The sequence below is a fragment of the Pimephales promelas genome, chromosome 21 (assembly GCF_988280905.1).
Source record: "Pimephales promelas chromosome 21, fPimPro1.hap1.1, whole genome shotgun sequence".
In the NCBI taxonomy this organism is placed as follows: Eukaryota; Metazoa; Chordata; class Actinopteri; order Cypriniformes; family Leuciscidae; genus Pimephales; species Pimephales promelas.
This window is the reverse complement of record NC_142789.1, coordinates 23,438,418-23,464,021: the sequence shown is the minus strand read 5'-3', so window position 1 is coordinate 23,464,021 and position 25,604 is coordinate 23,438,418. Positions and strand designations below refer to the sequence as shown.

Below are 25,604 nucleotides of genomic sequence, written 5' to 3'. Positions count from 1 at the left end.
CTGTCACTCATGTGTGGGCGATAAAAAAGGCAACAGCTGGAAACGCCACAGTAAAGTGTAATTTCCCTTCATTAGTCAGCAAGACCTGTCCGAACATGTCCATTAGTCATGAAATTCACTTTTCCTGTGAAGTGAACACACAGATAAACTTTTTTGGCTAGTGGCCAGCGTCAGACTTTATAATTGTCGAGCTTGAAGTCCCAGTTCAACTGGCATTACAACATCCGAAACTGACATCAGTAGAGCACAATGAGAAATAATTAATGCAAGAGAGTGAAACTAGAGTCCACAGGCCTCAAAGCATGAATTTTAATCACTTCCTTATGCGTTAACACTGTTGTGTGGTTTCGTATACCTTATATAAAATGTTTCAAATGTAATTTGTTTTTTTAAGTTTTTTTTCTCTCTAAGATTTAGCCTGACACAAAAGCATGTGATTAGGCTCAATTCAAATGACTATGAGTAAGTATGAATCATTGCTCTGAATGTATATGTGGGTTGTGGGGGTGGATCTGAATAGGTGTGCATGTAATTTCAGGTATGTTTTGGCACCAGAAGTGGATGAGCAGAGAGGAAGTGACATTTTCAGGTGGAGATCATTTTAAATGGCTGAATCCTCTGTTGAGAAACTGCAGTGAGATAATCGCTCAGGATGATTAATAACTGAAACTAATTTTAAGGTCAATCACTGAAACCTAGTTCAATTCAGATTGTGTGAAACCTAAATGAATCTGTTTGATGTGATCATGTGTTGAGTAGGTGGATACCTCAAACAGGTTTCTGGTGCACTAGCTTCCTCCATGGTGGTCTTGATGTGGGTCTTTGACCTGACAAATGAGGTGGAGGGGGGAAATTACGGAAATTGTGATTTTCGCCTGTAGAAATTATATTAAAGCAGTGTCATAATGATGAACTGGTATTCAAAGTATGCTTAACTGTTACATTTTTCAATAAACAACATAAAAAATGGAGCATTGCAGTAAAGTTCAACCATTTAACCCAGATAATAAGAGAAATAATTCTCTTTTTAATTTATAAGACACATAATATTTCTAACTTACACATGTATTACTTATAATAACACACTATTACAAACAAGAGTTGTATCTGTTAATGCACTGTGAACTAACATTAACAATGCTGTAATACTCATTATATGCATTAACTAATGATAAAAAGAGACATTATAAAGTATAACTTTTTTTTACTACTTGAAGCAGAGAAGGGTAAATCTTTTTTTAAATATATGTATGAATGTACATATTTATATAGAAAAAAGTTTTGCCCTTCTCTGCTTCATGGTGACCTGATTGAATCGGAAGTATGAGGGTGTTTAGATGCACAGTCACTAATTCTTCGCTTCCTGGGACACTCTTACTTGGTATTTAACAGAGTCATTGGGTTAACAGCCCAGATCCTTAATAATCCGGCTATCGACACCTCCTTAACAGCTGTCAATGTCTGGCATCATTTCCACCTGAAACCTGATTGAATCCTTTTCAGATTGTCATGTAGTTGCGAACGCACGTGTCAAAGAGAGACATCTGCCTTCAACAAACATTCATCAATTGTCGAGTACAAAGACTGAAATGATACACACGTTCACACACAAACTACAGTCGTGCATCTGAAGACAGGAGATGGGTTTAGAATGCATTCTCTCTGGTTTTTATTCAGGTTCTTTAGGAAGAGGTCTGTTCGGAATTACAAAATGCACTGGTAGAAATAGCAGAGAGATACAGAGACAGAGGAAGAGAGAGAAAAAAGGGTGATTTTTCATAGCCAGAATAAATGTGTAACATCACCAGGTTCAGGCAGCCTCTTTCACAGCTCAACATCAGCAAAAAGGGTTTTGGAGTTCTTCTTAAATCAGAGTGATATGCAGCCCCTCACACTGAGGGTTACTGGATATCTTTGAACTTTTTTTTATTTTAATTTTTTTTTTTAAATTCTTTAATACACTTCCACAGCATGTAGTGTGCTCACCTCACCCACGATTCTCAGAGAACAGTTGGCAATAGAAACAAACAAACATTCTATGAGTATTTATCATTTATCGTCTTGTATTATTTTTTTTCCCCCTCTTGGCGCTCTTTTTTGTCTTTTATCATTTTTAAAAATAGAAGAAAAAAGGAACACATTGCTCATAAAAACATCTAACTATATTTATTTATTTATACATATATATATATATATATATACTCTTTTTCTTTATATTTCTTTTTATATTTTTAGAATTCCTGAAGTTGACTTTTTAACCCACATAGTGGCATGCACATTGCACATGCAAATCAGTAATTAAATACCTCTCTTTATCATGGCCTTTTTTTCTCTTTAAACTTCCTCTTTTGCTTTTAAATGGTTCAGGTCAATAGTTAGATGGATGGCGGGTGGGATTTGGGTGATTAAGGAGAGATGGGACGGGTTTGTGGGTGTCACGGTGACAGTGGCTGCGCCTCACATACTCGCACATTCACACCACACGCTTATTTCCCCTTCGACACATACGAGTGCTGTGAAGAAGCACACTCTGGCTGACGTGGTGAAAACACACTTCCTGTCATGTGAGCCGCTTCCTTTTAGAGAACCTCAACATTCGTTTCTCTTTTAAGTGAAATCTGCTCGTTTATCTGCTACATGTTTTTTTAGCATCTATTCTGTCTTAGACAGAACAACTAGTGCACTTAAAGGGATCGTTCAGCCAAAAATGAAAATTCTGTCGTCTTTTACTATTACTGTGTTTCTTCTGTGGAGCACAAAAGAAGACATTTCGAAGAAACACAAAATAACATTGGACCCCATTGATTTTCATTATGTTCTTTCGAGTTCCGCTGTAGAAACGAAGTCATTCAGATTTGGAACTACGTTTAATAAGTAAACGATGACATTTTTCACTTTTGGGTGGACTGTCCTTTTAAATGTGTAATGATTTATGTTTTAATTAATGTAACTATGAGCATTACTAATAATACATTTATATGTCAAAAAATGTCTTTTCAATGTATTATCAAATCAGCAATGTGTTTGAATGAAGAAACCATGACATGCATAAAGAACGAGAGGAAATGAAACAGTAAAGGACATGGAAATGCTGAAGAAAGAGGATGAACACAGACTGTTGCAGGAAGTTTATGAATGAGATATACAAGAGTTACAGAAGAGAGTTAAATAAGTTAGACAGACATGGACGGACAGTCGAGGTACAAACATGATGACTCTCTTCGCTTTCGCCATGGCTTTGTTTCTACGGTCATGTAACGGCGATGGGAAACTGTTCATTGTAAGGCACTAAAAAACGACTTGCCTTCAAATCAGCTCACGGACAAGCGTGCGCACACTCGCAGTCGACCGTCCCACTGTCACATGGATGAACCCAACCCTTCCGATCTTCTGGAAAAAGTGGCAATGGATCCGTACCCAATCTCGGATTGGGATCAGATGAGGATGATAATGAAGTATGCCATGGTAAATGCTGAGCAGAAATGGATTGGCAAACCCAGCACTAAATTACCCAAGGTGCACAATATCATTAGTATCCCTTTCTGATAAGATTTTTTTTTTTTTTTTGGCATGCACAATGCCTGTGCTGGCCACAGCTGTGCCTCAAGTTCTCACTCTCATACATACAGGGAAAAACAAAAAAAAAACTACATTACCCATCACCCCCCTCCCTTTTTCTCCAGTTTCCCCCACACATTAGCATGCACACACATGTAATTCTGTTCTGTACAAAGGGAGACCACAGGAAGTGGTGTAGCTACATAGAGGGTGACTTGTTTTGGCAGCACTCAACCATTGAAGGAAAGCCCTTATTTCGTATGAAACACAAAGAAAAAACAGCTTTGTTCCACTAGGACGATACAAAACAAACAACACATGCTCAAATGCAAGTGTGTTGTGTATCAACGATGGATCACTTGTGTGTGTTGCAAACTGAAAATGGCTTTCTGTTGGGACAGAAAATGAAGATGCGAGTCAAAAACATAAAACAATAAAGGCATTGACACTGAGAGCAAAAGAGGGTCAGAACCAAACTGATGAACAAGCAGAGCCAAAGAATGATGCACCAGTCTCAGTTACATGCATAAACCTTTAAAGGGACAGCTCACCCAAAATGAAATTTCCGACACCATTTATTCACTCTCATTTACTGTCTCTAAACCAATATGACTTCATTTCTTCTGTGAAACACGGCAGGAGAAAATTTGCAAGCTACAAAAAGGATGCACTATTTAAAGTCACCAAACAGAAGCTGTTTCACTGGATATACATCAAAATAGAAAAGAAAATGACTGCAATTTCTACATGAAAGCTGTAAAGTCTTTAAGCCCTTCAGGAAACTGGATCAGTCAAATTTGTGAATAAACCATTCTGACAGTAAACTGTAAACTGGATGGATCAACTGATTGAGGTGGATTTTAACATATTTAGCGATTAATGACTTTTATTTCAGTCCGTTTTTTACACTTATCTATTGTATGGCTAATAAAAATAAGAACACTGTCCCAATTGTATATTTTGCAGTGTTTTAGAAGCCCCAGTCCTCATTTATTTAAACTGCATAGAATAGAGCAACCAGAATAATTATTGAAGATTTCTCCTTTTCTGTTCTGTTCAACGGAAGAAAGAAGGTCATAATAGTAAAGAATGAGATGAGGGAGAGTAAATCATGTCAGAAGTTTCTTTTTTGAGTGAACTGTTCTTTTAAAAACCACAACCTTCAGCTATCTCTTTTTAATCAATACAAACCAAATCCTTTTAATAAACTATCGATCCACATCTTGAGCTAAAATGGAGCTGCATTTCAAGTGTTTTCAGCAAAAGAATTCAAGACCAAGAGAAATTCTAAATGGGCTTTATATTAACCATGCAAAAGGTCTAACTAACATTCATGCCTGACAAAAATAAGCCTTCCTGTCCTTTTGCTAAAGACCTGAGAAGTAGAACAATCCCTCCGATGTTCGATGCAACTCTCTAAACGAGCAGGGTGAGACAAATTTAAAAAAAAAAATGGTTGCCATCCACTCGAGGAAGCATTGCTGAGAGAGACAGAGAGCCGAGATGGACACCCTGACAGAACTCGGTTGTCAATTCCCTTCATTACTCTCAGAGTAACTGGGATCTTCCCCTATCGTATAACCGTGCCTCCCTGTCTTTAATAAGCCCATCAGCAGACAGCGCAGACATGGGAACTTGTTAAGGCGTAGAGTGACTGAGTCCATCACATTAAGAGAGAGAAAGAGGGGAGAGGGAAGAGAGGCAGGGGAAGGGTTAGTGTGCGACACTAGAACAGAAGGCACTGTGGCTCTGCAGGTTCATCTGGACCCATGGGCATCAAACCTGTGGCTAATTGGGGGCCAGCTGTGGGTAAATGTGGGCCGAACATCAACAAACACCCAGAAAACAGTGGTTTCCTCCCTAAAAGTCTTGAATATGGGTTGGCAAGGAGAAGGGATTAAACTAAAAGACACTTTTCATTTAAAGAAAAGAAAAAAGTCCCTTGTACTGTGGATTTCATATGATACTGGGACAGAAAATGAGACAACGCAGAACCGCCCAACTGACTTCAAGATTAGATGAACGTGGTGAACTATTCTGAGACACTTTAATATTTTTATGAAACCTTACGGATTCACATGCTGACTGCTTTAAGAGAAACTTCAGCATCTTTACAGTCAGGGTTTCTGATCTTAAACATTCCATAAAGAAAAATCATAAATGAGATCTCTTTAATTCTTACTCATAGACAGCAATGAGATAAAATTGAGACTTTTGGAGTTTTTTCTCCTGAGAAAAAGATCTCACATGCGTTTCGTCTAGAGTTTCAAACGATTTCAAATGATGCTACCCACATTTATTTCATAGCTCTATATTCATAAAGCACGGCAACAATTATCTCATTAGTGATTTTTTTTCTTCTAGATATTCGGAGAAACATCTGAGACCAAGTTGATACTTAAAATACACGGCTCGTGAGCTATAAAAGAGTAGCCTATGCACAATAAAATCCTTATCTGCAGGGAAAAAAAAAACCCTGTTGTAATGGGATATTTAACAAACATTTGGTCTTGATGTTTTTAGATGGTTGGATGGGTGTGGGTCAGCTGGACAGGTTAAATGACAGTAGGGGAGGCTGAAAAGGCCGCACCTCTACACCCCTGTGAGATATACGTTTGGCTGTATCGTTGTATCCTGAGCAGAAGGGGGAGGGTCTCAGATTGAGCAGGCAGCCAAAGACATGACGAACTGCCCATGGCAGGGAACAGGAAGGCAGGGTGGAAGAATCGTTTCCAGTTACTTGATCAAAGACTATCCAGGTCAAAATTCTCAAAAAACGACTGGCCTTCGACAGACCTGCTACGTCACCTACTGTGTGGGAACAGTTTTGCAAATGTAATAGCGCCCTCTGGCGACTGTATTTTCATAAGGGATCGTTTGTCCATAGTCTAGCCTGGCTAAAGCTGTGTAACAGCACCACAACATGGACAAAAAGTAAACAACAACATTCATCGCCCAAAATATTAACTTGCACTTACTCTACATTAGCAGTGAAATAATTGAAGGGGTTAAAATCTGACCTTCTATAAAACAATTTCTCCTGATCACACTGTTGTGTGACCATCTTTTTCTGTCAAAAAATAAATATGAAATGGACCCTGAATTTGTCTGAAAAACCCGACACGAAAACTGTCCGAGGGTATCCTGAATGGCCTGACTCTCTCTTTTAAAACATTCATGAGCTCTGACCAAAACTCTTCACCACTGATAGGAATATTCTACTCAGCTGAGGTCACAAGTACGTAAACTTCAGGATGCTGTCAGAAGCGCACCCCTTATAGACTTCAATCTGTGGTGAACAGAACCAAAAACAAACACAAAGAGTTCGAAACAAGATGGCCACAACAGACAAAACTCCTGAAAGCGAGACAACAAAGTCACATGACCACCTCTATCTTCATCAGCATCACCGTCATATACATCAATTGCATTAAGATAGTTTTCATCATTATAAGACTACTGTTATTGACAATAGCAAATGAAGCCAATAGCAAAGGAGAACATCTCTCACCCCGTTTCTCTCTGTTCACAACCATGGCTGACAGAGCTGTAATGAGGGAGGTTTCACCATTCAGGCTAGTTTTTAGTGCAATCCAAAGTAATTATAAACAGTGCAGAACGTCATCTGGGATCCTCAGATGGAAATAACATAGAAAACACCGTCAGATCTGTCTCGCTATCTAGAAAGGTCTGCTTTAACGTCTATCTATAAACTCCATCTGCACATAAAGGTCTGTAGACATGGCAAGAGCAACAGGGAGAAAACGAGAGAAAGAACTTCCTTAAACTGAATGGAAAAAAGAGAGCTATCACCCCCCCTTCCCACAGTAAATCTTCTGTCTGATATATATATTTATATATTTTTTTTAAATCATTCATGCAAGTTTCCATCAGATTTTAGTCCAAAAATATCAAAGAAAGCTGAGCAAATGCAACAGAATAACCAAGCTCCAAATGTTAAAAAAGAAGAAGTAATCAATTGAAGACATTCTGAAGAGGAAATAGTCTTTCAATCCCTCCCTCATCTGCCGTTTCATTCTTTTTCCGCTGTCTTTTCCTTTATCATCGAGTGGCAGTTTGTGGGCGGGGTTTCGGCGTGCCACGACAACCCGCCGCCTCCCGCCTGCACTATGAGTCATTTCGTATGCCACGCCTCTTCGACAGTTAACCCCTCCCCCAGGTGATGAGGTCACTCAGAGTCTTGAGTTGGTAACAGTAAACGTAGATGATAAAACTCATCGATATTGGCCAGCACATGGGGCTGGTTTTGCAGTAGGTAGAGCTCTTGTTCACAAGAAAACTTGCTTTTTCTTCGACAATGTCTATTTTTTTCTTCCCTTTTTAATTTTTTTTTTGGGTCTTTTCAAGAGGCATAGATGTGAGGGGAAAAAAAGGGGTTCTGGCTTGATTTTCAAACTTTTTTTCAAAACTCATTTTTTCTTTTCTTTTCTTTTTTTTTTTGATTGACAGATGATGTCGCTCATTTTTCCACCGTGCAAGAAGCGATCGGTCTTGCTCAGTCTGGAGTGGAGTGTTCAAACACAACTCTGATCTTTAAAGTTCAGTTCATCGAAACGCAACCACCCCATTTATATCTCATATGCTCCCATTCCCTTGCTTGCTGAGCAGCATGGGCAACATAGTCTAGAGAGCAGGAGAAAGCAATAGAGAGAGAGAGAGGGAGTAGGGAAGCTCGATGTGCCACTCCAAGGTTCAGAGTCTCACGATGGCGCAAAAGCACCATTTGCTTTTCCTCTTCCGTCCCCTCTCTCCCTGCTGCGGTGCATAAACATCTCGGTTTGAGTTGAGCGGCGCCCCCTCCTGGTCACCCTGCGCACTAACACCAATCATCCTCGTCCGTCTCGCTATACTGTTCGTGCAACCCCTTCCGGGGCCCACGGCCATTTGCCGGCCGGTGTGGGCCTGGGTGGGGGTTGCGCCGGTGCGGGGAGGGCGAGGAGGAACGGTAGCCGTTCGGCACACGGCGCGGGTGTAAGGGAGGCCCGTGTCGAGCAGTCCTTGGGGACCGGGGGTGCGGCTGAGAATGAGGGTGAGGGTTGCCCTGCGATAGGCTCTGCTCGTAGGCAGGTGGTTCGTGGTGCCGCTCGTACTCATAGTCCCGATCATAGAATGGTCCATCGCTCTCCAGGCTGTCCGGCGGCGGGCCCCAGCGGCCGCGGCGTGGGGACCTGGGTGACGCATGCCTGGGGGAGCGCGGGGAGACGTGCCGGGACGAGTCGTGATGAGGCGAGGCATGGCGGGAGGGTGGGCGGTGGTAGGGCGGTTCGATATCTGGTGGAGAGAAGTGTCGCGGGGAAGGGGAGCGGAGTCGACCCTGGCCCGGGGAGCCGTATGGAGGCTTGCGGACGGCTGGGGAGTAGGTGACATGAGGACGAGGTGTGGATGGGGTCTGGGGCAACTGCCGACGGCCACGCCGGGGGGTGCTGGTCCCCGACGTCGAGGGAACGGGGCTTCCGCTCACAGAACTACTGCCCTACATGAAAATTAAAACAAGGCAAATAAAAAAACACCACAAAATTAACGTCAAACAAAAGAGAGGAGCACACACCGGCAAGAGGTGGAGGAGGAGAAAAAGAGAGAGAGACAAGGAAGAGGAAGAGCAAGAGAAAGAGAGAGAGAGAGGTGTGTGGAAACAACAACAACAACATCAATAAAATCAGAAAGAAACAAACCGGCAATGAGGCAAAACAGCAGACACAGAGAAGCCACGAGTCACGTCGAGAAAAATGGACATAAACCACAGTGATAAAAGAAGATAAACAAAAGAATAACACAAGAAAGATAAACTGATTTTAGTAAGCAGTCATGATAAGGTCACAGGTGAGCATATGCTGACTGGTTACTGTCCACATGGACCCACACCCGTGTTTTCTAGATACTCTAAGTTTCATTCCTCTGGCTTCTCATGGCAGATTACTGTAAAGATCTAAACCAGAAACATGTATACACGTGAATGTTCAAAATGACTTCTCGTGGGTATGACTTTAAAGGGGTCACATCATCAAACATCTCATTTTACCTTTTAATAAAAATTAATAATCGCATGGGCTTCAGTAAGTTAATCATGATTAAACTGCACCTACTATTAAAATATAAATATAAATATATTTTCGCATTGCATCTCCAAATTAATGGGGAAATAACAAAGACAGTATTTAAAATATTCAATATTCAAAACATTTGTTTAATGGCAAGTACTATGATATCACTGATAACAATAATGATACTGATGCCTCTTATTTAAAGTTAAGAGATCAACAGCCTTATTTTTCCCACTCCTAAAAAAATTAAAATAGTTTGAGTTGTTATATAAACATACTTTAGCTCTCAGAGTGCAAAACCTCCTCCAGTCCAAAACAAAACAACAACTATGTACCGAAAATAAACTACAGCAGCTTGTTTCGAAATGCATTAGTACATGACTGTGTGTGGGCCTTCTTAAGGATCCCAATATATAATTTTTATATTAACTGTTTTATTATAAACAGTTTTTATTTTAATTTTAACTGTTTAGGTGGCACATTTCAGCACAAATTGTTTTGTGAACCTGCTGCAATGTGCAAATGTGGCTGTTATTGAAGAACAGAGTGGTGCAAACTATATTGGACCTGACAGCAAATCTGCAACTCATAAGTGCTGTTGCTTAATTTATTAAGATAAACATTCAATATGACATGACCCCTTTAAGTAGTGCAGTGAAATAAGTTGAAAATTTCAAGTTGAACTTGTGTGTAAATATACGCGAGTGGTTTTTCAGCGAGTGTGTGCGCCCCACCTGTCTGTGCCCTCTCCCCTCACTCGGTGAGCGGGACCATTGGCGATCGGATCTGTCTTGAGGATGACGGTGGTAGTCACGCTCATGACCGTAACGCTCTTTATCCACCGAGCTGTGGTGGTGGTGATGATGATGATGGTGGTGGCGACGGTCTTTTGCTCGACCCCGTTCTCGTTCTCTCTCTTTAGGTGGAAGGTCAACTGACTGTGTAGTGGTGCTGAGATCTGTGCCCAGTCCTGCAAAAGACAACACAGAGACATGAGACGAGACGTGTAAGAACACAAACCCTCCAAATGAGTCACTGTCAATTATTAGGGATTATCAAGTATGCAAATGCAGTTATAGCACTTGCATATTGTTGTCCTACTGTTAGTTTAACTGCTTCTACTGTTCTCTTTTGTAAGTCGCGTTGGATAAAAGCGTCTGCTAAATGAATAAATGTAAAAATGATTAAATTATTAATTAAGTAAATTATTATTTATTTTTGGGTATCTATCTATCCCCATTAGGTCCAGTAATGAAAACTTTTATTCATTTGTTTGTGGCAAATAAAATAAAATTAAATTAAAACAGAATGTTTACAAACATAATTGATTTTTAAAATAAAAATCTGTTCATTATTCATCAGAAAAGTACAGAGACCCTAAAGGGACATGGTGATTGGAAATAAATATGAGATGGGCAGAAAAATTAGGTCAATGCTTTTGTGTTCTCTCGCAAATGTTTTATGTTCCGACGAGAAACTTTACATTCACAAAAGATCTCAAAAGTTTTGTGAGAAACCGCAATGTTTCTAAGAGGAATGAAAAACTTTTGGAAGCGAACGTATAAAAATACGTTCTTTTACATATTCAAAATACGTTCATTTTTATATTTTAATATAAAAATATATTTGTTACTCCCATCTCATATTTTTTCCATCACCATGTCCCTTGGGGCTCTGTAGAAAAGTGAGATAAAACAAAGAAAAAGCAATAGTGCAGTGACTTTGTTTAATTTCTTAAAAGTCCCTTTGGACAAAAGAATCGGCTACAGAAATACATTTAAATAATGTAAATATTGTCAATAAAGAGAGATTTTTAGATTACATATTGGAGGGGCAAACATTTTTATAGTTTGACAAAAATTAAGAAGCACTGCTAACTTTAGATAGTAAGATAGTAAGCACTGCTAACTTTTCATATAGCACCTACAGAACTTGGGTATCTTAAACTAAAAAAAATAATAATAATAAAACGACACATTTGCAATGAGTTGTGCGTGACCTGTGTCTGCGTCTGTATAGCGAGCGAGGGATCTCTCAGAGGTGCGGTGACTGCGGTCTCTCTCCCGGTCTCGATCACGCTCTCTCCTTCGCGGACCGTGTCGGTGAATCTCTTCTGACACCACCCTCTCCAAAGAATAATCGTCCAATCGTACGCCTCGACCAGAACGTCCGTGGACCAGTGAGGATGTAGAACGGCGCATTGGACTTGTGTCGGTGATGGTCTACAGAGAAAGAAAGAAAATGATGAAAAAACAGGGAAAGGACAGAAGTTTACACTGATGTGAGTTTTCGTAGAAAAACTGAACTAAATGCAGTGTGCGTGAGTGGAAACATCTGAATGTAACCAGATTAACACTCAGTACATTCCACACCCACAGAGAAAACCAAAGCACAGGTATATCCGTCATGCTTAACTAAGACAGAAAGAGAAATAGAGATCAACAGGAAAAGCGAAGGAGATCTAGATAGAAATACAGAGATAAATGGATAATCTGTGATTGACAGAGAGTAAAAGAGAAAGATAAATAAGCAGACAGACAGACAGAAATTAATTTATACGGATAGATAGATAGATAGATAGATAGATAGATAGATAGATAGATAGATAGATAGGCAGGCAGTCAGGCATATAGGCAGACAGACAGACAGACAGACAGACAGATAGATAGATAGATAGATAGATAGATAGATAGATAGATAGATAGATAGATAGATAGATAGATAGATAGATAGATAGATAGATAGATAGATAGATAGATAGATAGATAGATAGATAGATAGATAGATAGATAGATAGATAGATAGATAGATAGATAGATAGATAGGCAGGCAGTCAGGCATATAGGCAGACAGACAGACAGACAGACAGACAGACAGATAGATAGATAGATAGATAGATAGATAGATAGATAGATAGATAGATAGATAGATAGATAGATAGATAGATAGATAGATAGATAGGCAGACAGGCATGTAGATAGATAGATAGATAGATAGATAGATAGATAGATAGATAGATAGATAGATAGATAGATAGATAGATAGATAGATAGATAGATAGATAGATAGATAGATAGATAGATAGATAGATAGATAGATAGATAGATAGATAGATAGATAGATAGATAGATAGATAGGCAGGCAGTCAGGCATATAGGCAGACAGACAGACAGACAGACAGATAGATAGATAGATAGATAGATAGATAGATAGATAGATAGATAGATAGATAGATAGATAGATAGATAGATAGATAGATAGATAGATAGATAGATAGATAGATAGATAGATAGATAGATAGGCAGTCAGGCATATAGATAGATAGATAGATAGATAGATAGATAGATAGATAGATAGATAGATAGATAGATAGATAGATAGATAGATAGATAGATAGATAGATAGGCAGTCAGGCATATAGATAGATAGATAGATAGATAGATAGATAGATAGATAGATAGATAGATAGATAGATAGATAGATAGATAGATAGATAGATCATGATAGATCATGCCTTACATGCACCGCAGCCTTTAAAATACAAGCGGAAACATTAAATACTCAATGTCTTTCTTTGCAATAGCTGAGCACACAGAAGAACTCAATCCAGCCAAATAAAGTTCAGCACATTCATCAATACACACACCCTAAGGCATGATGGTCAACATGACAGTCGGTAGCCTGTGTGGACGGCGCACAGTCACATTACGCTCTTATGCATCTAAACATGATCCAAAAACTCAAATAACCCTTCACGCTCTTCTGTTCACTCACACACGTAATGCTTGATGCCATGCGCCTTGTTGAAACATGCTAACAACATGACCGTTATTAGCAGGAGGTTTTCCTGTTTGAAATCCATGCGTCAAGAACTACGAGACAGCAAAAGCTCCCCATGTCCACGGGACCAGAAATACAGAGATAAGATATAGACAGACACACAAACACTTGTGCTCGCACACACACTCACACACACTCGCACACACACACACACAGGGATACAGGGCTGCATAAGTGGACACGAAAAAGGTATAGAGAGAGAAAGGTACAGCAACGGGTAGAATATACAGAGGGAAAACAGGATGGCATGAAATAAAAAGTTCAGAGTGACATCAAGACGTAAAGAGAGACGCAGACTCCTTAAACAGACAAAATGAGAGAGGGAACAAGGGAAAGCATGGAGAAGATAGAGAAAGAGAGAGGCAGAAAGCCAGAGACGGTACATACACTGAGGTTACTTCCTCGAGGCCTGTGTCTCCGTCGCTGTTGAATAGCACACAGAAGATGCGCAGAACAGGACACACGCATGAGACCACAGGGACGATACACACAGAGCACAGCAGAGAAAGTGTGTGAGGAAAAAAAAGAGAGAGAGGGGAAGGTAAAGGAAGAAAAGAGGAAGTGGAACAAGGAAGGAAGCAAGGAAGTGGGCATGATGGGTAAAAATGGAGACAAATTCGATGTGCAACATGACAGAAGAGATGATAAAAGGATCCCAGGAATGAAACATTGTCAAAACAAAAGGAAAGGGGTCGATGGAGTTGGTAAGTGTGCCACAGGAAGTCCATGAAAAATGGAATGAGACCAAAACAAAAAAGGAAATTAAAACCAAACAGGGAAATAAATAGGCAACAAGAGCAAGTAAAACCAATAAAAAGAAAAGGAAATGGTTGAAAATGGACGAAAGGAAAAGGGAAATAGGAAACCAAGAGGCATTATGGGTACAAAAAGGAGACAGAAAAAACAAAGATTGAGGAGTGGAGAAGAGAGCAGAATAAGAGAGAGAAATCGTGATCCCCATTTTAATTTCGAGGAAAGGAACACAGGCATTGACAGGAATGGGTTGGGGGGAGGGGGGAGGGGGGAGGAAAAGGAAAGAGAAAAAAGACAAAAGTTGAGCGAGTGTAGAGGAAGATAGGAAGCACACTAACACACTTACCGCAGCAGAATGCACACTCTGTGGGGCAGAGCAGTGTTAGACAAGAGTGAGTCACAAGAACAAGAACCACATCGGTTACAGCTTTACACGGAACGCACAAACACAGACTTTAGATCCTCACGCTTCCTGGTGTGCACTGTGTGCACCACACTTCCAACACACAAGTGAACATATATAGATTTTGACTAGTTTATGAGGTTTCTACGCTTCGCTCTTCACACACACATGCGGGGACACACGGCTCCCTCACACTTATCTGATACACACTTGGACAAAATGCTCAATCCAGACACATCTCCAGAGGATAGTCAACCAAGAGTTGATGGGGTTTATGTAAGGGTGAGAAATGCTGTGTATATTTATGCATTTGATCATAATAGTAGTGTAATTGCTTCTATGTGAAGTGTTTTGGTTGTGTGTTTGTGGAATCAAATGTTGTGAGCGTGTTACTGCCTCCAGAGGTTGATTTGTGCTAGTGTTTCAAAAGGATCAGGTGAAATATATCTGTCAGGTCAGGAAGTCACAGGAGATCGGCGTTAGGTATGCAATGCAGTGCATATGTTGCATATCACATATTTGCACCTTTTTGCATGAAAAAGATGTCTCTTAAAGGGGTAGTTCTCTTTAAAAAAATCTTTTGCTGATAATTTACTCACCCCCATGTCATCCAAGATGTCCACGTCTTTCTTTCTTCAGTCGAAAAAAAATTAAGTTTTTTGATAAAAACATTCCAGGATTTTTCTCCATATAATAGACTTCATTGGGCACCAAACGGTTCAAGATCCAAATGAGAGTTTCAGTGCAAACTGCAAACTGTTCAAAGGGCTTTAAACGATTCCGATGAATAAGACGATGAATAAGAGTCTTATCAAGCGAAACGATCGCTCATTTAAAAAAAAAAATAGTCTAAGTTTTATAAGCTCAAATGGTCGCCTTGCTCTGTTCTGATGCACGTTCGTGACTCTCCTATTCAAACTCGTTCATCAAAATGAATGAATCTTTTCCCGAGTCAATTTGTACATTTCGTTCGTTGAATGAATCAAATGACCTTAAAAAAGAGTTCATTTTGATAAACGAGTTTGAACAGGAGAGTCACGAACGCGCATCACAGAACAGAGCAAGGCAACCATTTGAGCTTATTAAACTTAAACTTATTAAGACTCTTATTCATCGTCTGTTTAAAGCCCTTTGAACAGTTTGTAGTTTGCACTGAAACTGTCTCTTGGACCTTGAACCATTTGGTCCCCATTGAAGTGCATTATATGGAGAAAAATCCTGGAATGTTTTCATCAAAAACCTTAATTTCTTTTCGACTGAAGAAAGAAAGACATGGACATCTTGGATGACATGGGGGTGAGTAAACCAAGTGAACTACTCCTTTAAATCAACAGTTTAAAATTTTTAACATTTCAAAAGTCTAGAATACTAAAAGAGATTTCTGTTTCAAATAAATACTGTTCTTTGGAACTATCTCATTATCAAAGAATTCTGAAAAAAAGTATCACAGTTTCAACAGAAAAAATAAACTCTTTTTACCATTGATAATAATTGCATATTCAAATACTTTCTGAAAGATCATGTGACACTGAAGACTGAAGTAAGGATGCAGAAAATTCAGCTTTTTCATTACAGGAATAAATTTTAAACATAATAAAACAGAAAACATTTTTTTTTTCAAATTGTAGAAATATTTCACAGTATTGCTGTTTTTATTATTATAATTTTTAATGAATGAATTGATAACTCCACAAGTTATTCTGTATCACATAATTGCTTTTAAAGCTAGAGCTATCCATTTTATAATTATGCACAAACAGGCTGTTTCCTTATGAGTTGACCTATTTCTGTCTGACGTGTCACTACCTCAAATCGAGCTCTGGCAGCAGCACACACCACCAGACACACCAAGGTTTTCCTGAAAGTGAGCTAGGGTGGTACGATGATGCTGAGAACACACAGTCGCTCTCACTCTCTCTCACACACGCATACGTGCATTCACACAGCCATGCAGGTAAGTGAAGGTAAGGGTGTGAGCCACTTATCCATGTGCCCTTTGACTCTTGACAAAGACATGCTAGCATTTATTGACATGTTAGCATGACAGCACACCAAACTATTTGAAGTTTGGTTCCCCCCACCAAAGCGGTCAAAGGCTGTAAGCTGGATAACTGACTAATGACGGATGTCGGGACTGGATGATAACAGATAAAAAGGTGGAAAGATGAAATGGGTGAATGGATGGATGAAAGGATGAAGGTGCTCACTTGGTTGTCTGCTGAGAGGCGTGGCATGGAGATGGTCCGCCCATGCCCTTCCATTGGGTGATAGGGCTCAGTGTCCGAGTAACCGTCCCCAACAGGGCCAATCTCTCTCATTTCTACCGTCTGCAAAACAGAGCAACAGCATGTGGGCCGGGCTGATGCCTGCTTCGCGGGCCTACAGCTCTATGGGGTGTGATACTGGACCCATGAGGGATTAAACCAGTAGAGGGCGATGTCATGTGCAAAAGTGCTTTGAACTAAAGATTAGCACACTTGATGTAGTCATTATAGTCATATCACTAACAGAGTGAAATAAAGGAAAAGGTGCACACTAGTTCCGGCCAATTTAAACAGGAAGGGAGTCTGACTGATATATAAAGGTTTTTAAAGGACAGGTAAATCTGAAATAAGATAAAATTATGAGAGTAGCGCACAAAGATATTACATTTACTTACGACTAAGCATGCCAACATATATCGTATATACTTATTTATATTTTTGTTGTGGTTTATATATCAAATTAATTTGACAAATATTTGAATACAACCTGGTTTTGAGGAAAGAAAAAGAGATTGAGTGACTTCAAATTTGGTCTATAAAAGAGAAATGTAAAATAAAAATAAAAATACTACAAATATAAGATCAAGCTTTACGCTACAAATTAATAAAACAAATATTTTAACATGACTTATTTTGCATACATATGCAAAGAAATTAGAGGAAATAAAAAAAGAGATTGTGTTGTTTCAGGATTAATAAATACATAAACATATATTATTTATAATAAATATTTTTTCATATATATATATATATATATATTAAATATAAAATTGAATAAAAAAGCTTAACTTAAGATTTCTGGATTAAATTAATGGATAAACAAATGAACATTACAAATATTTGAACCTGTTTTGCATATATATCCAATGTGATGAGAAGAAATTAAAAGGCATAGATTGACTTCAGGTTTGGTCTTAAAAATTCACAGTAAAAAGGTCCCAGCTCTCGTTTATAGACTTCTTGAAGGCTGAGACTAGGTGCACACTAACCCTGTGTGATTGCCCACTACTGGTTTAAGTGCTTTCCAACATGCTCTTCAAGCCTACAGCTGTTTATTCAGAATCTCCTTTGCTTCATAGTACTAGGATGAGTGACTCGTGCAGGGAAACATCAGGGTCGGATGACTGCTGAGCTACAGAGAAGAGTCACACTGAAGGAGAGATGAGAGTCTGGAGGGGGTTTGGTACGATCCAGCAGACAGTGAAGAAGCAGCAAGCAGTGAATCACCCCCGCAGTCTGGCAGAGGTGGGAGGGTCTATACAAATGTCTACGATGGGCAGTAAAGTTCGGCAGAAATATTTATCAGATAGATAAAGATGTGAGCTAGAGACTGACAGAGACAGAAGAGGTAGAAAGAGTGATAATATGAATGAAAAGTGTGCCCAAAAGCACCGGAAAAGACAATGGCTGGGAAGACAGTGATTGGCTGAAGCACACGGTTCTTGGAATACCGAAGGCTTGAGAAAAGGCCAGAAACCAATTCTGCTGATATAGTCACAGCCACTTTGTCAGGTTTCAATCGGCCAGATAAACTCCTGCTAAAAGTTCAGATTCAGATCTAAGACAAAATCACCTTTCTGCTCGGAGGATCTCCGGTATTACCTGTGGATTATGGCGGCTGTTGTGATGGTCATCAGGATACGTTGGTCTGTCAGGGTTCCAGTTTTCCGGAACAGACTTCTGGAACATTTCCTGGGCACGGGACGTCACCCAAGATTGGCTCTCACTCATTCCACCCTCTGGAGGCCTGGACCAGAGAAAGGTGTTGGTTGACTAATTCTCTCACTCACTCTCACATACTGACATAAAAGCAATTTTGTACATAATTGTACAGACAAAACTAGTACAGAAAGACTATTACAAATGTATATACAGTAGAATTAACATAAAAGCAGATAGACGTATATCCTAGAATTGAAAGACAGCTGAGAGAAGGTAAAACAAAGAAAGAGCAGAAGTGCAGCCTATAAGGAGAAGAAGAAAGACAACAATTAAAGCAAAGCTAAACAGTGAAGAAAGAGACAAAGAGCACCAGTCGAAACAGGTGAATCTCATAAACCCTGCCAGGTTTTAGTAGTATTTTACCCCCCCCCCCCAAAAAAAAAATAATAATATTAGAACTTTGACATTATTTTCATGACTATTTAACATTTAATTTAATTTTAGAATAATTTAGATGCATTTCAATTTAATATATTTATATATAGCTTTTGTTCTGGATTATATACTCTTACAAATATAACATCGAGCTTTACACTACAAATAAAAATAAAACAAATATTTTTGCATAAATACGCAAAGCTATTATAGGGAAATAAAAAAATTGTGTTGTTTCAGGTTTGGCATATAAAATAAACCAATTTTATATGTGTATATATTGTTGATTTCTTTGATGCTTTTATTTAATTTAGAATTTTGTATTACAGAAAATGTTTTTTTTTAATAATTAATAAAAAAATTGATTTCAGCATTTATTTACTGCAATAGAATTATTTATTTAGGGATGTGCAAAGATTAATGACGATTAATCGCATCCAATAAAAGTTTGTGTTTCCATTATAGGTGTGTGTGTGCTGTGTATATTTATTTTGTATATATAATTACACACACATGCATGTATATATTTAAGAAATGTGTTATTCATATATAAAATATGTATTTATAATATAGATTATGTATTTATATATATATATATATATATATACAGTATTTACATGCAAATAATTCTTAAATATATACATGCATGCATATGTATTTATACAAAATAATTCTACACAGCACACACATACTATGTAAACACAAACTTTTATTTTGAATGCGATTAATCACAATTAATTTTTGCACAGCCCTATTTATTAAAAAAAATTACACTGAATTTTAGATTATTTATTTTTATAAAATGAATTGCTTTAAAAATTGTTAGTAAAACTTCTGAATGCATTACAGAAATTCTAGGGAATTCTAATGTGTTTTATTCTCATTGATATTAGCACAATGAAATAGCACATAAAACAAGCTTAAATAATCAATAAATAATAATGAATTATTTTTAATAATAATAATAATTAATATTTTTTTATTTAATAATTAATAATTAATTTAGCTTTTGAATAAAATATGACCTGTATATTATTTAATGAGACTTACTCATACAGATTAAGCTAAAAGCTAATTAAAAAACATGACTTGTATAAAAAGAGTAATCAAGATGCTACTCACAGGCTGTTGACAGGTTCCTGCGGCAACTCTGGGAGACCGTTCACCCCCGGTCCCCCTTCCTGGTTCGGGGATGGCTCCAAGCGCTGAAACATTAATGGCGTTCGGTTCTGTGTAAGATACGAACATGGCCTGCAGCTGGGATCAGACACACTTATGGGATATGGGGTAACACACACAAGCCACCGTGCATTACACAGGTGGTGGGGTACCAGACAGCAGAGGTCACCCAGAGGGCACCATGGGAAATGGATTCCTCCAGTGCCCTCGTCAACCTGAATGGAGTAGCCCATTGGGGCTGTGCTGTCTAGGTAGGTGCTGATGGCTCAATGCATTTCCATCTAACCCACCAAAAGATATATGGGTGGTAGTAACAGTTTGGGCGTGCTACAGTGAAGATCTAAGGTTCATACTTACAGAACTACAGGTTCTGGGTGGATGATACATAAACTATGAACACTAGAAATCTCAGAGACCGTGGTAGCCCAAAGGTTACACCAAGAACCTCCCCTCAACATCCATTAATGAACATATCGGCTAAACAAACGTGTCCACACGGAGGGAGAAAAGATTCCATGTTAGTGACTGATAAATCAACCTTACCGATCAACGGATGGAGGAAAACAAGACAAAACAGAGACAAACAGAAGATTACACACAATAAAAAAGAACAAGAGACTGACAGTGGATCCACAATGACAAAAAGTATGGAAACAAAAAGAATTTTTGAATTTAAAAGAATTAGACAGAAGGAGGAAAACAGTAAAAAATACAAACACGTTTACAGACAGGCATATAGAGACATCAAGGATGGATATAGAGAGTGAGACAGCCACAAACGCGCGCTGCTGATGTTGAGAGGGTGGTGCTGAGGTACAAGTGCAGACAGGTAAAGAGACAGACAGGGATTCAGGTGAGGCAGGATACAAACACATATTTAGATCATTCAATGATGCCAGCAGAGTGTCCATGCTCCAAGTATAACTAATTCAATTTCTATATGGACAATGAGAGGCAGAAACAATGGACACTGTGCCTGTTCGGGATGGGAACATTTCAGGGGGCAGGAGTGACACTGACAAAAGGCCATGTTGTATCATTCATCATTGCATATTCATTGCAAAATTACTGCATGTGTTTTTAAGCATGCTCTAACTCTGTAAATAAAATGTTAAATAATCATATTGATCTAATGTATAACCAGTTTTACTGTTTGCATGCCATAAAAGCACTGAAATATTAGGGGTGTGTATTATTATCTTAGTGCTCCATGTGGGACGTGACATAAAGTACTGTGTATACTGAGTTGGCAAGATTTTTAAAGAAATTAATATTTGTATATAAAGCATTTATAATATTACAAAAGTGTTTTATTTCAAATAAATACTGTTGTTTTTTTAAAACTTTCTATTGATCCAAGAATCCTGAAAAATGTATCACAAAAAATTGCATTCAAAATGTATAAGCAAATCTGCATATTAGAATGATTTCTGAAGGATCATGTGACACTGAAGACCTTAAGACGGAAGAAAATATATTCAAATAGAAAACAGTTATTTTAAATTGTAATAGCATTTCACTATATTCCTGTTTTTACTATAGTTTTGGTCAAATAAATTGACCCTGTTGAGCATAAGAGTATTATGCTATTCTTTTTAAAAGTCATTTTTTAAAAACCTTACCAGCCCAAACTTTGGAAAGTGTACATCTAAAAATGGCTAATTTCAGCTTAAAATGTGTGAAGTGCGAGGGATGCATTGGCTGTGTCTGAGACTGTAGGCAGCTGCCTATCTGTGAACAGTTTTCAACCATGTATTTTGATGCATATTTAAAGATCACATAAAAAAGCTGCATGGAAGCTCAAGATGCAAATAAAATGTGCACAAAAACTGCAATGCTCACTTCTAAAAAGTAGAACTTACAAGTTAAGAAATCAAGTAAGAAAAGCCAAATTTAAAATTAGATTTTTTTTTTTTTCAAAAAAAGTGCTGTTAGCAATGTTGATTAGCAAAGTGAGGAAGTTTCCTCTGCAATGTTAATTAGTGAAGCGAATCAACTGCAAACTTGGCTTAATACTCTAAATGATTGATTTGCTGGGAGAAGAGTGGCAAAAGGTTGAGAAAGCAGAGCAGACTTGGCATTTGTTTGTTTGTCTGAGGCGGTACCTGCTCCTCACGAAGCGCCTGCAGCTTTTTGGCCTTGCTCTGCCGGTAGTACTCCATTATCATCATGGCGGCGTAGATCTTGCCCACTGTCAGGTCTGTCGCTGCTGAGAGGATGAAAAAGTTAACCTGCACAATTAGACCGGGGTGGAATGGGACCCTGAGCCGAGAGGGGAATGGGAGTTGGAGACAAGGCATGCCACAAACACTAAGGTCTAGTCTCTCAGACCCAGACAAAACTCATCCACGACCTCAATGAACCAATAGAAATTCTTCAGAGTCTCAATCTGGGTCTGAGAATCTGGACAACAGGTATACAACAAAACTTACACAAATAAAGTGGCCCCAAAAAGCACTTAGACACTAGAGTCACAGTTAAACATGTATGAATATTACCAAATATCAAACCAAGTTGTATTTGCAACAACAACAAAAAAAGATGCTAGATATTTTCCCAGAACTAATTTCCAAACCAATTTTTGAATACTTTTTGTGAAATATTTTGTAAAAAAAAAATGCTTTGCACTATCTTTCTTCAAAATAAAACCCACCTGGTATTTTGATATCAAATGCAAGGAATTTCTTACATGTTTAGTCTGGCTTAATAATATAAATACTTTTTGGGGCTACTGTATTATATTGTATATATATATTGCATAATATTGTATATATATACTCATACACAATTTACATTATACACAATATTCACTGTACAAAGTTCACTGACAAATACAAAACGCCACTGAGCTGATAGTCTTTTCACAATCCGATCCTCATTAATTAAAGAACCTCTCATTTTACTCAACCTTTTACTGCTTCACATTTCTAGGCTGTATTACATTCCTACAGGGACTCAAGAGCCATTTTACTATGAATAGATGCAATTAAGAGTACCCTATTTTGCAAGCTGCTCAAATTTTTCATCAAAACTCTGCAGTGGCATCCCGAGTTTGAATGAGACATATAACATATAAATTTGAAAAAATTTGAGCTGCCACAAAAATGACAAAAAAGCAATCCCTCCACGTCAAACAATTGCCTGTTGGGACAATTACATAGTAAAATGGCATGAAACACCCAAAGGATTGACAATAAAAAAACATAACTAAATTTTAAACATGCTAAAATTTTCAAAAGAACACATGCCAAAAGAAAGCATACAAAAGCATTTCCAGGCTACTTGTACTTAAACAGATTTTCATATATTCAGGTCATCATATCAAACTCTAAAGTACCTAACATCTTTTAACAGCATTAGATATGAGGTACTAACTAGGGCTAGTTTATGAGGCTCTGTGATTTGGAGGTTTAGCCCAGCTTTGTGCTTTACACATGCTGGAGTGAAAAGACTTCTATAGAGGATCCGTCTATAGCGAGGCACCCCCTGATAACAGGCAATGAAGATAGGAGAAAGGAACAGGGAGAAAAAGAAAGAGGTTGGGGAAGGAGATGATATGTTATGTAGAAGTGGGATGACTATGTAGAAGGCCTAAATTTGGATAGCGAAATGGATGTATACTATTCTAAACAAACTACTTGAGTCACGCTGAATATCTGATCTTTATGAGCAATAAATCTACCTGGAAAGCAGGATGGTTTTAAATAGAAATAATATGGAAAAGCATGGTATTCCTGATCTAATTAACAGTGTAAGTATGTGGACGGGAGAAAGATTGTGAGATTGTTGCCTGATCAGAGGGTGCTGAGCGGTGTGGGCTGAGAGAAGCTGTCCTCTGATGAATTAGTGATATTTGATTCGTTTGTACTCTACAAACCCATCTGCAACTTACACTTGTGTGGCGTTACCAGCAGATCCAGGTTCTTCTGGGACAGATTTGGCCAAATCGCCATCATTTCCTTACGGAGCTCCGCGTCCATCTGGTGTTTGTCTGCGCCTCCTGAAAGTGTGTGATGTCAGGGCAGTGTGCATACATGTAAGCAAACACATACGTATAGATCAACAAAATATGCAAATACACCAAAAGCACAAACATCACAAAAACAAAGTTAAAATTCCATTCATTCAGAAGATATACACACACACACACACACAAACACACAGGAAATGTTGTTTTGGTTACGTTTTCAAAAGAAAGAAAGTGCATATCTGACTCAAATCGGTAAAACTAAAATAAAAAAGTTAATAAAATACAGTATACAAGAAAGAGGGATGTCGTTCTGTACCCTTGGCGATTTTGATGTCCAGAGCTGTGCGTATCAAAGCCATCAGAGTAGAGTTGAAATGCACCGTGTTATCATCAGCAACAGGAAGGTCCATACGTAGCAGTCTCTGTGGAGAGCCAATCAGAGGGGATGAGGGCGGGGCTGTGTAAGTTAAACCTCCAATCAGATGCTTTGGTGGACTAATAAAAGGCTTGGGGAGCTCAGCAGTCTGTAGCCAAAGAATAAACTTCTAGCCACACAAATTTCACTAGATTAAGCTGTTAAATAGATTGTAGTTTTGACTTTGTTTTGATGCAGTGGTTGTGTACAAACCATGCATCATGCAATTAATTTTCAGGTGATACTCATACAACCACACAATAAAGGGAGATTTCGTTGACATCTGTGAGGGCAGTTTTCTTAGACTGACAAATGATTGACCAATACACATCCTGCAACCTTGTAATGTGTGAATGAACCATTCACACATCTTATAGAACATATACAATACATACACATCAATTAAGTAACTTAATTGGAGCCCTCACAGATAACAGGAGCAGTATCACACAGGATGTAGTTCCTCAGTGTTCCTCTGCCAGAGAAAACTGATCTCAGATCAGACATAAATATGGTTTGATATACTGTATCTAATGCAAATGTATACATTTTAAAGTACTTTTTAGTGCAATTAACAGTACGTTACTGACCCTGAATCAGCTGGCAAAGGCTGAGGAAACAAATATCAGCTAAATTTGACATTTATTTCAAAAGACTACTGCTAAAGAGCTCCCCCTACCTGTTGGAGGTTATATATTTTGGACAAACCAATGAATGAAAGGGCACCTAAAAACAGCAATTTTTAGATGCCTATTTCCATGCATTGGATGTACCTTCATGGAATTGGAACACACAAGCGCACCACATGGCATTAGTGTGAGAAAGTGAGCAAGTGTGAGCCTGTGTATACGCGTGTGCCCATTTCAGACCAGTCCGTCGTTCCTTGGAGGTGTAAGTACCAACGAGCACGAGCCGGGTTCCAGTGGTGGTCATGCAGAAGCGCATGCAATGCAGCACAGCAGGACCCCAAATTGGAGTTTAGTGGCGACCAGCCCTCCCCAACGGTCCCGGCCCACCCGAACATCAACCCCTACTTCATGCAGCATGCAGTGCATGCACCCCC

The 25,604-nt window shown here is 38.6% G+C and overlaps 1 protein-coding gene across 14 annotated transcripts in view; it reads right to left on the bottom strand.

Annotated features, from left to right (window-relative positions):
• Positions 1-1,645: 1,645 nt before the first annotated feature.
• The window catches only part of cacna1ab (calcium voltage-gated channel subunit alpha1 Ab), a 127,085-nt gene continuing 103,126 nt past the window's right edge, over positions 1,646-25,604 (bottom strand). For 3 of the 14 annotated variants that reach the window (XM_089124789.1, XM_089124788.1, XM_089124796.1), the window contains 11 exons: positions 24,443-24,548; positions 24,049-24,156; positions 22,262-22,365; positions 20,100-20,206; positions 18,483-18,627; positions 16,824-16,943; positions 14,560-14,577; positions 13,848-13,883; positions 11,620-11,842; positions 10,355-10,590; positions 1,646-9,052 (listed from right to left, as the gene is read on the bottom strand). In XM_089124789.1, the coding sequence (XP_088980915.1) occupies positions 8,396-9,052; positions 10,355-10,590; positions 11,620-11,842; positions 13,848-13,883; positions 14,560-14,577; positions 16,824-16,943; positions 18,483-18,627; positions 20,100-20,206; positions 22,262-22,365; positions 24,049-24,156; positions 24,443-24,548 (1,860 nt within the window). In that variant the 3' untranslated portion in view covers positions 1,646-8,395. The remainder of the gene's footprint in view (positions 9,053-10,354; positions 10,591-11,619; positions 11,843-13,847; positions 13,884-14,559; positions 14,578-16,823; positions 16,944-18,482; positions 18,628-20,099; positions 20,207-22,261; positions 22,366-24,048; positions 24,157-24,442; positions 24,549-25,604) is intronic. The other 11 variants (XM_089124791.1, XM_089124790.1, XM_089124793.1 and 8 more) reach the window with 10 other exon arrangements.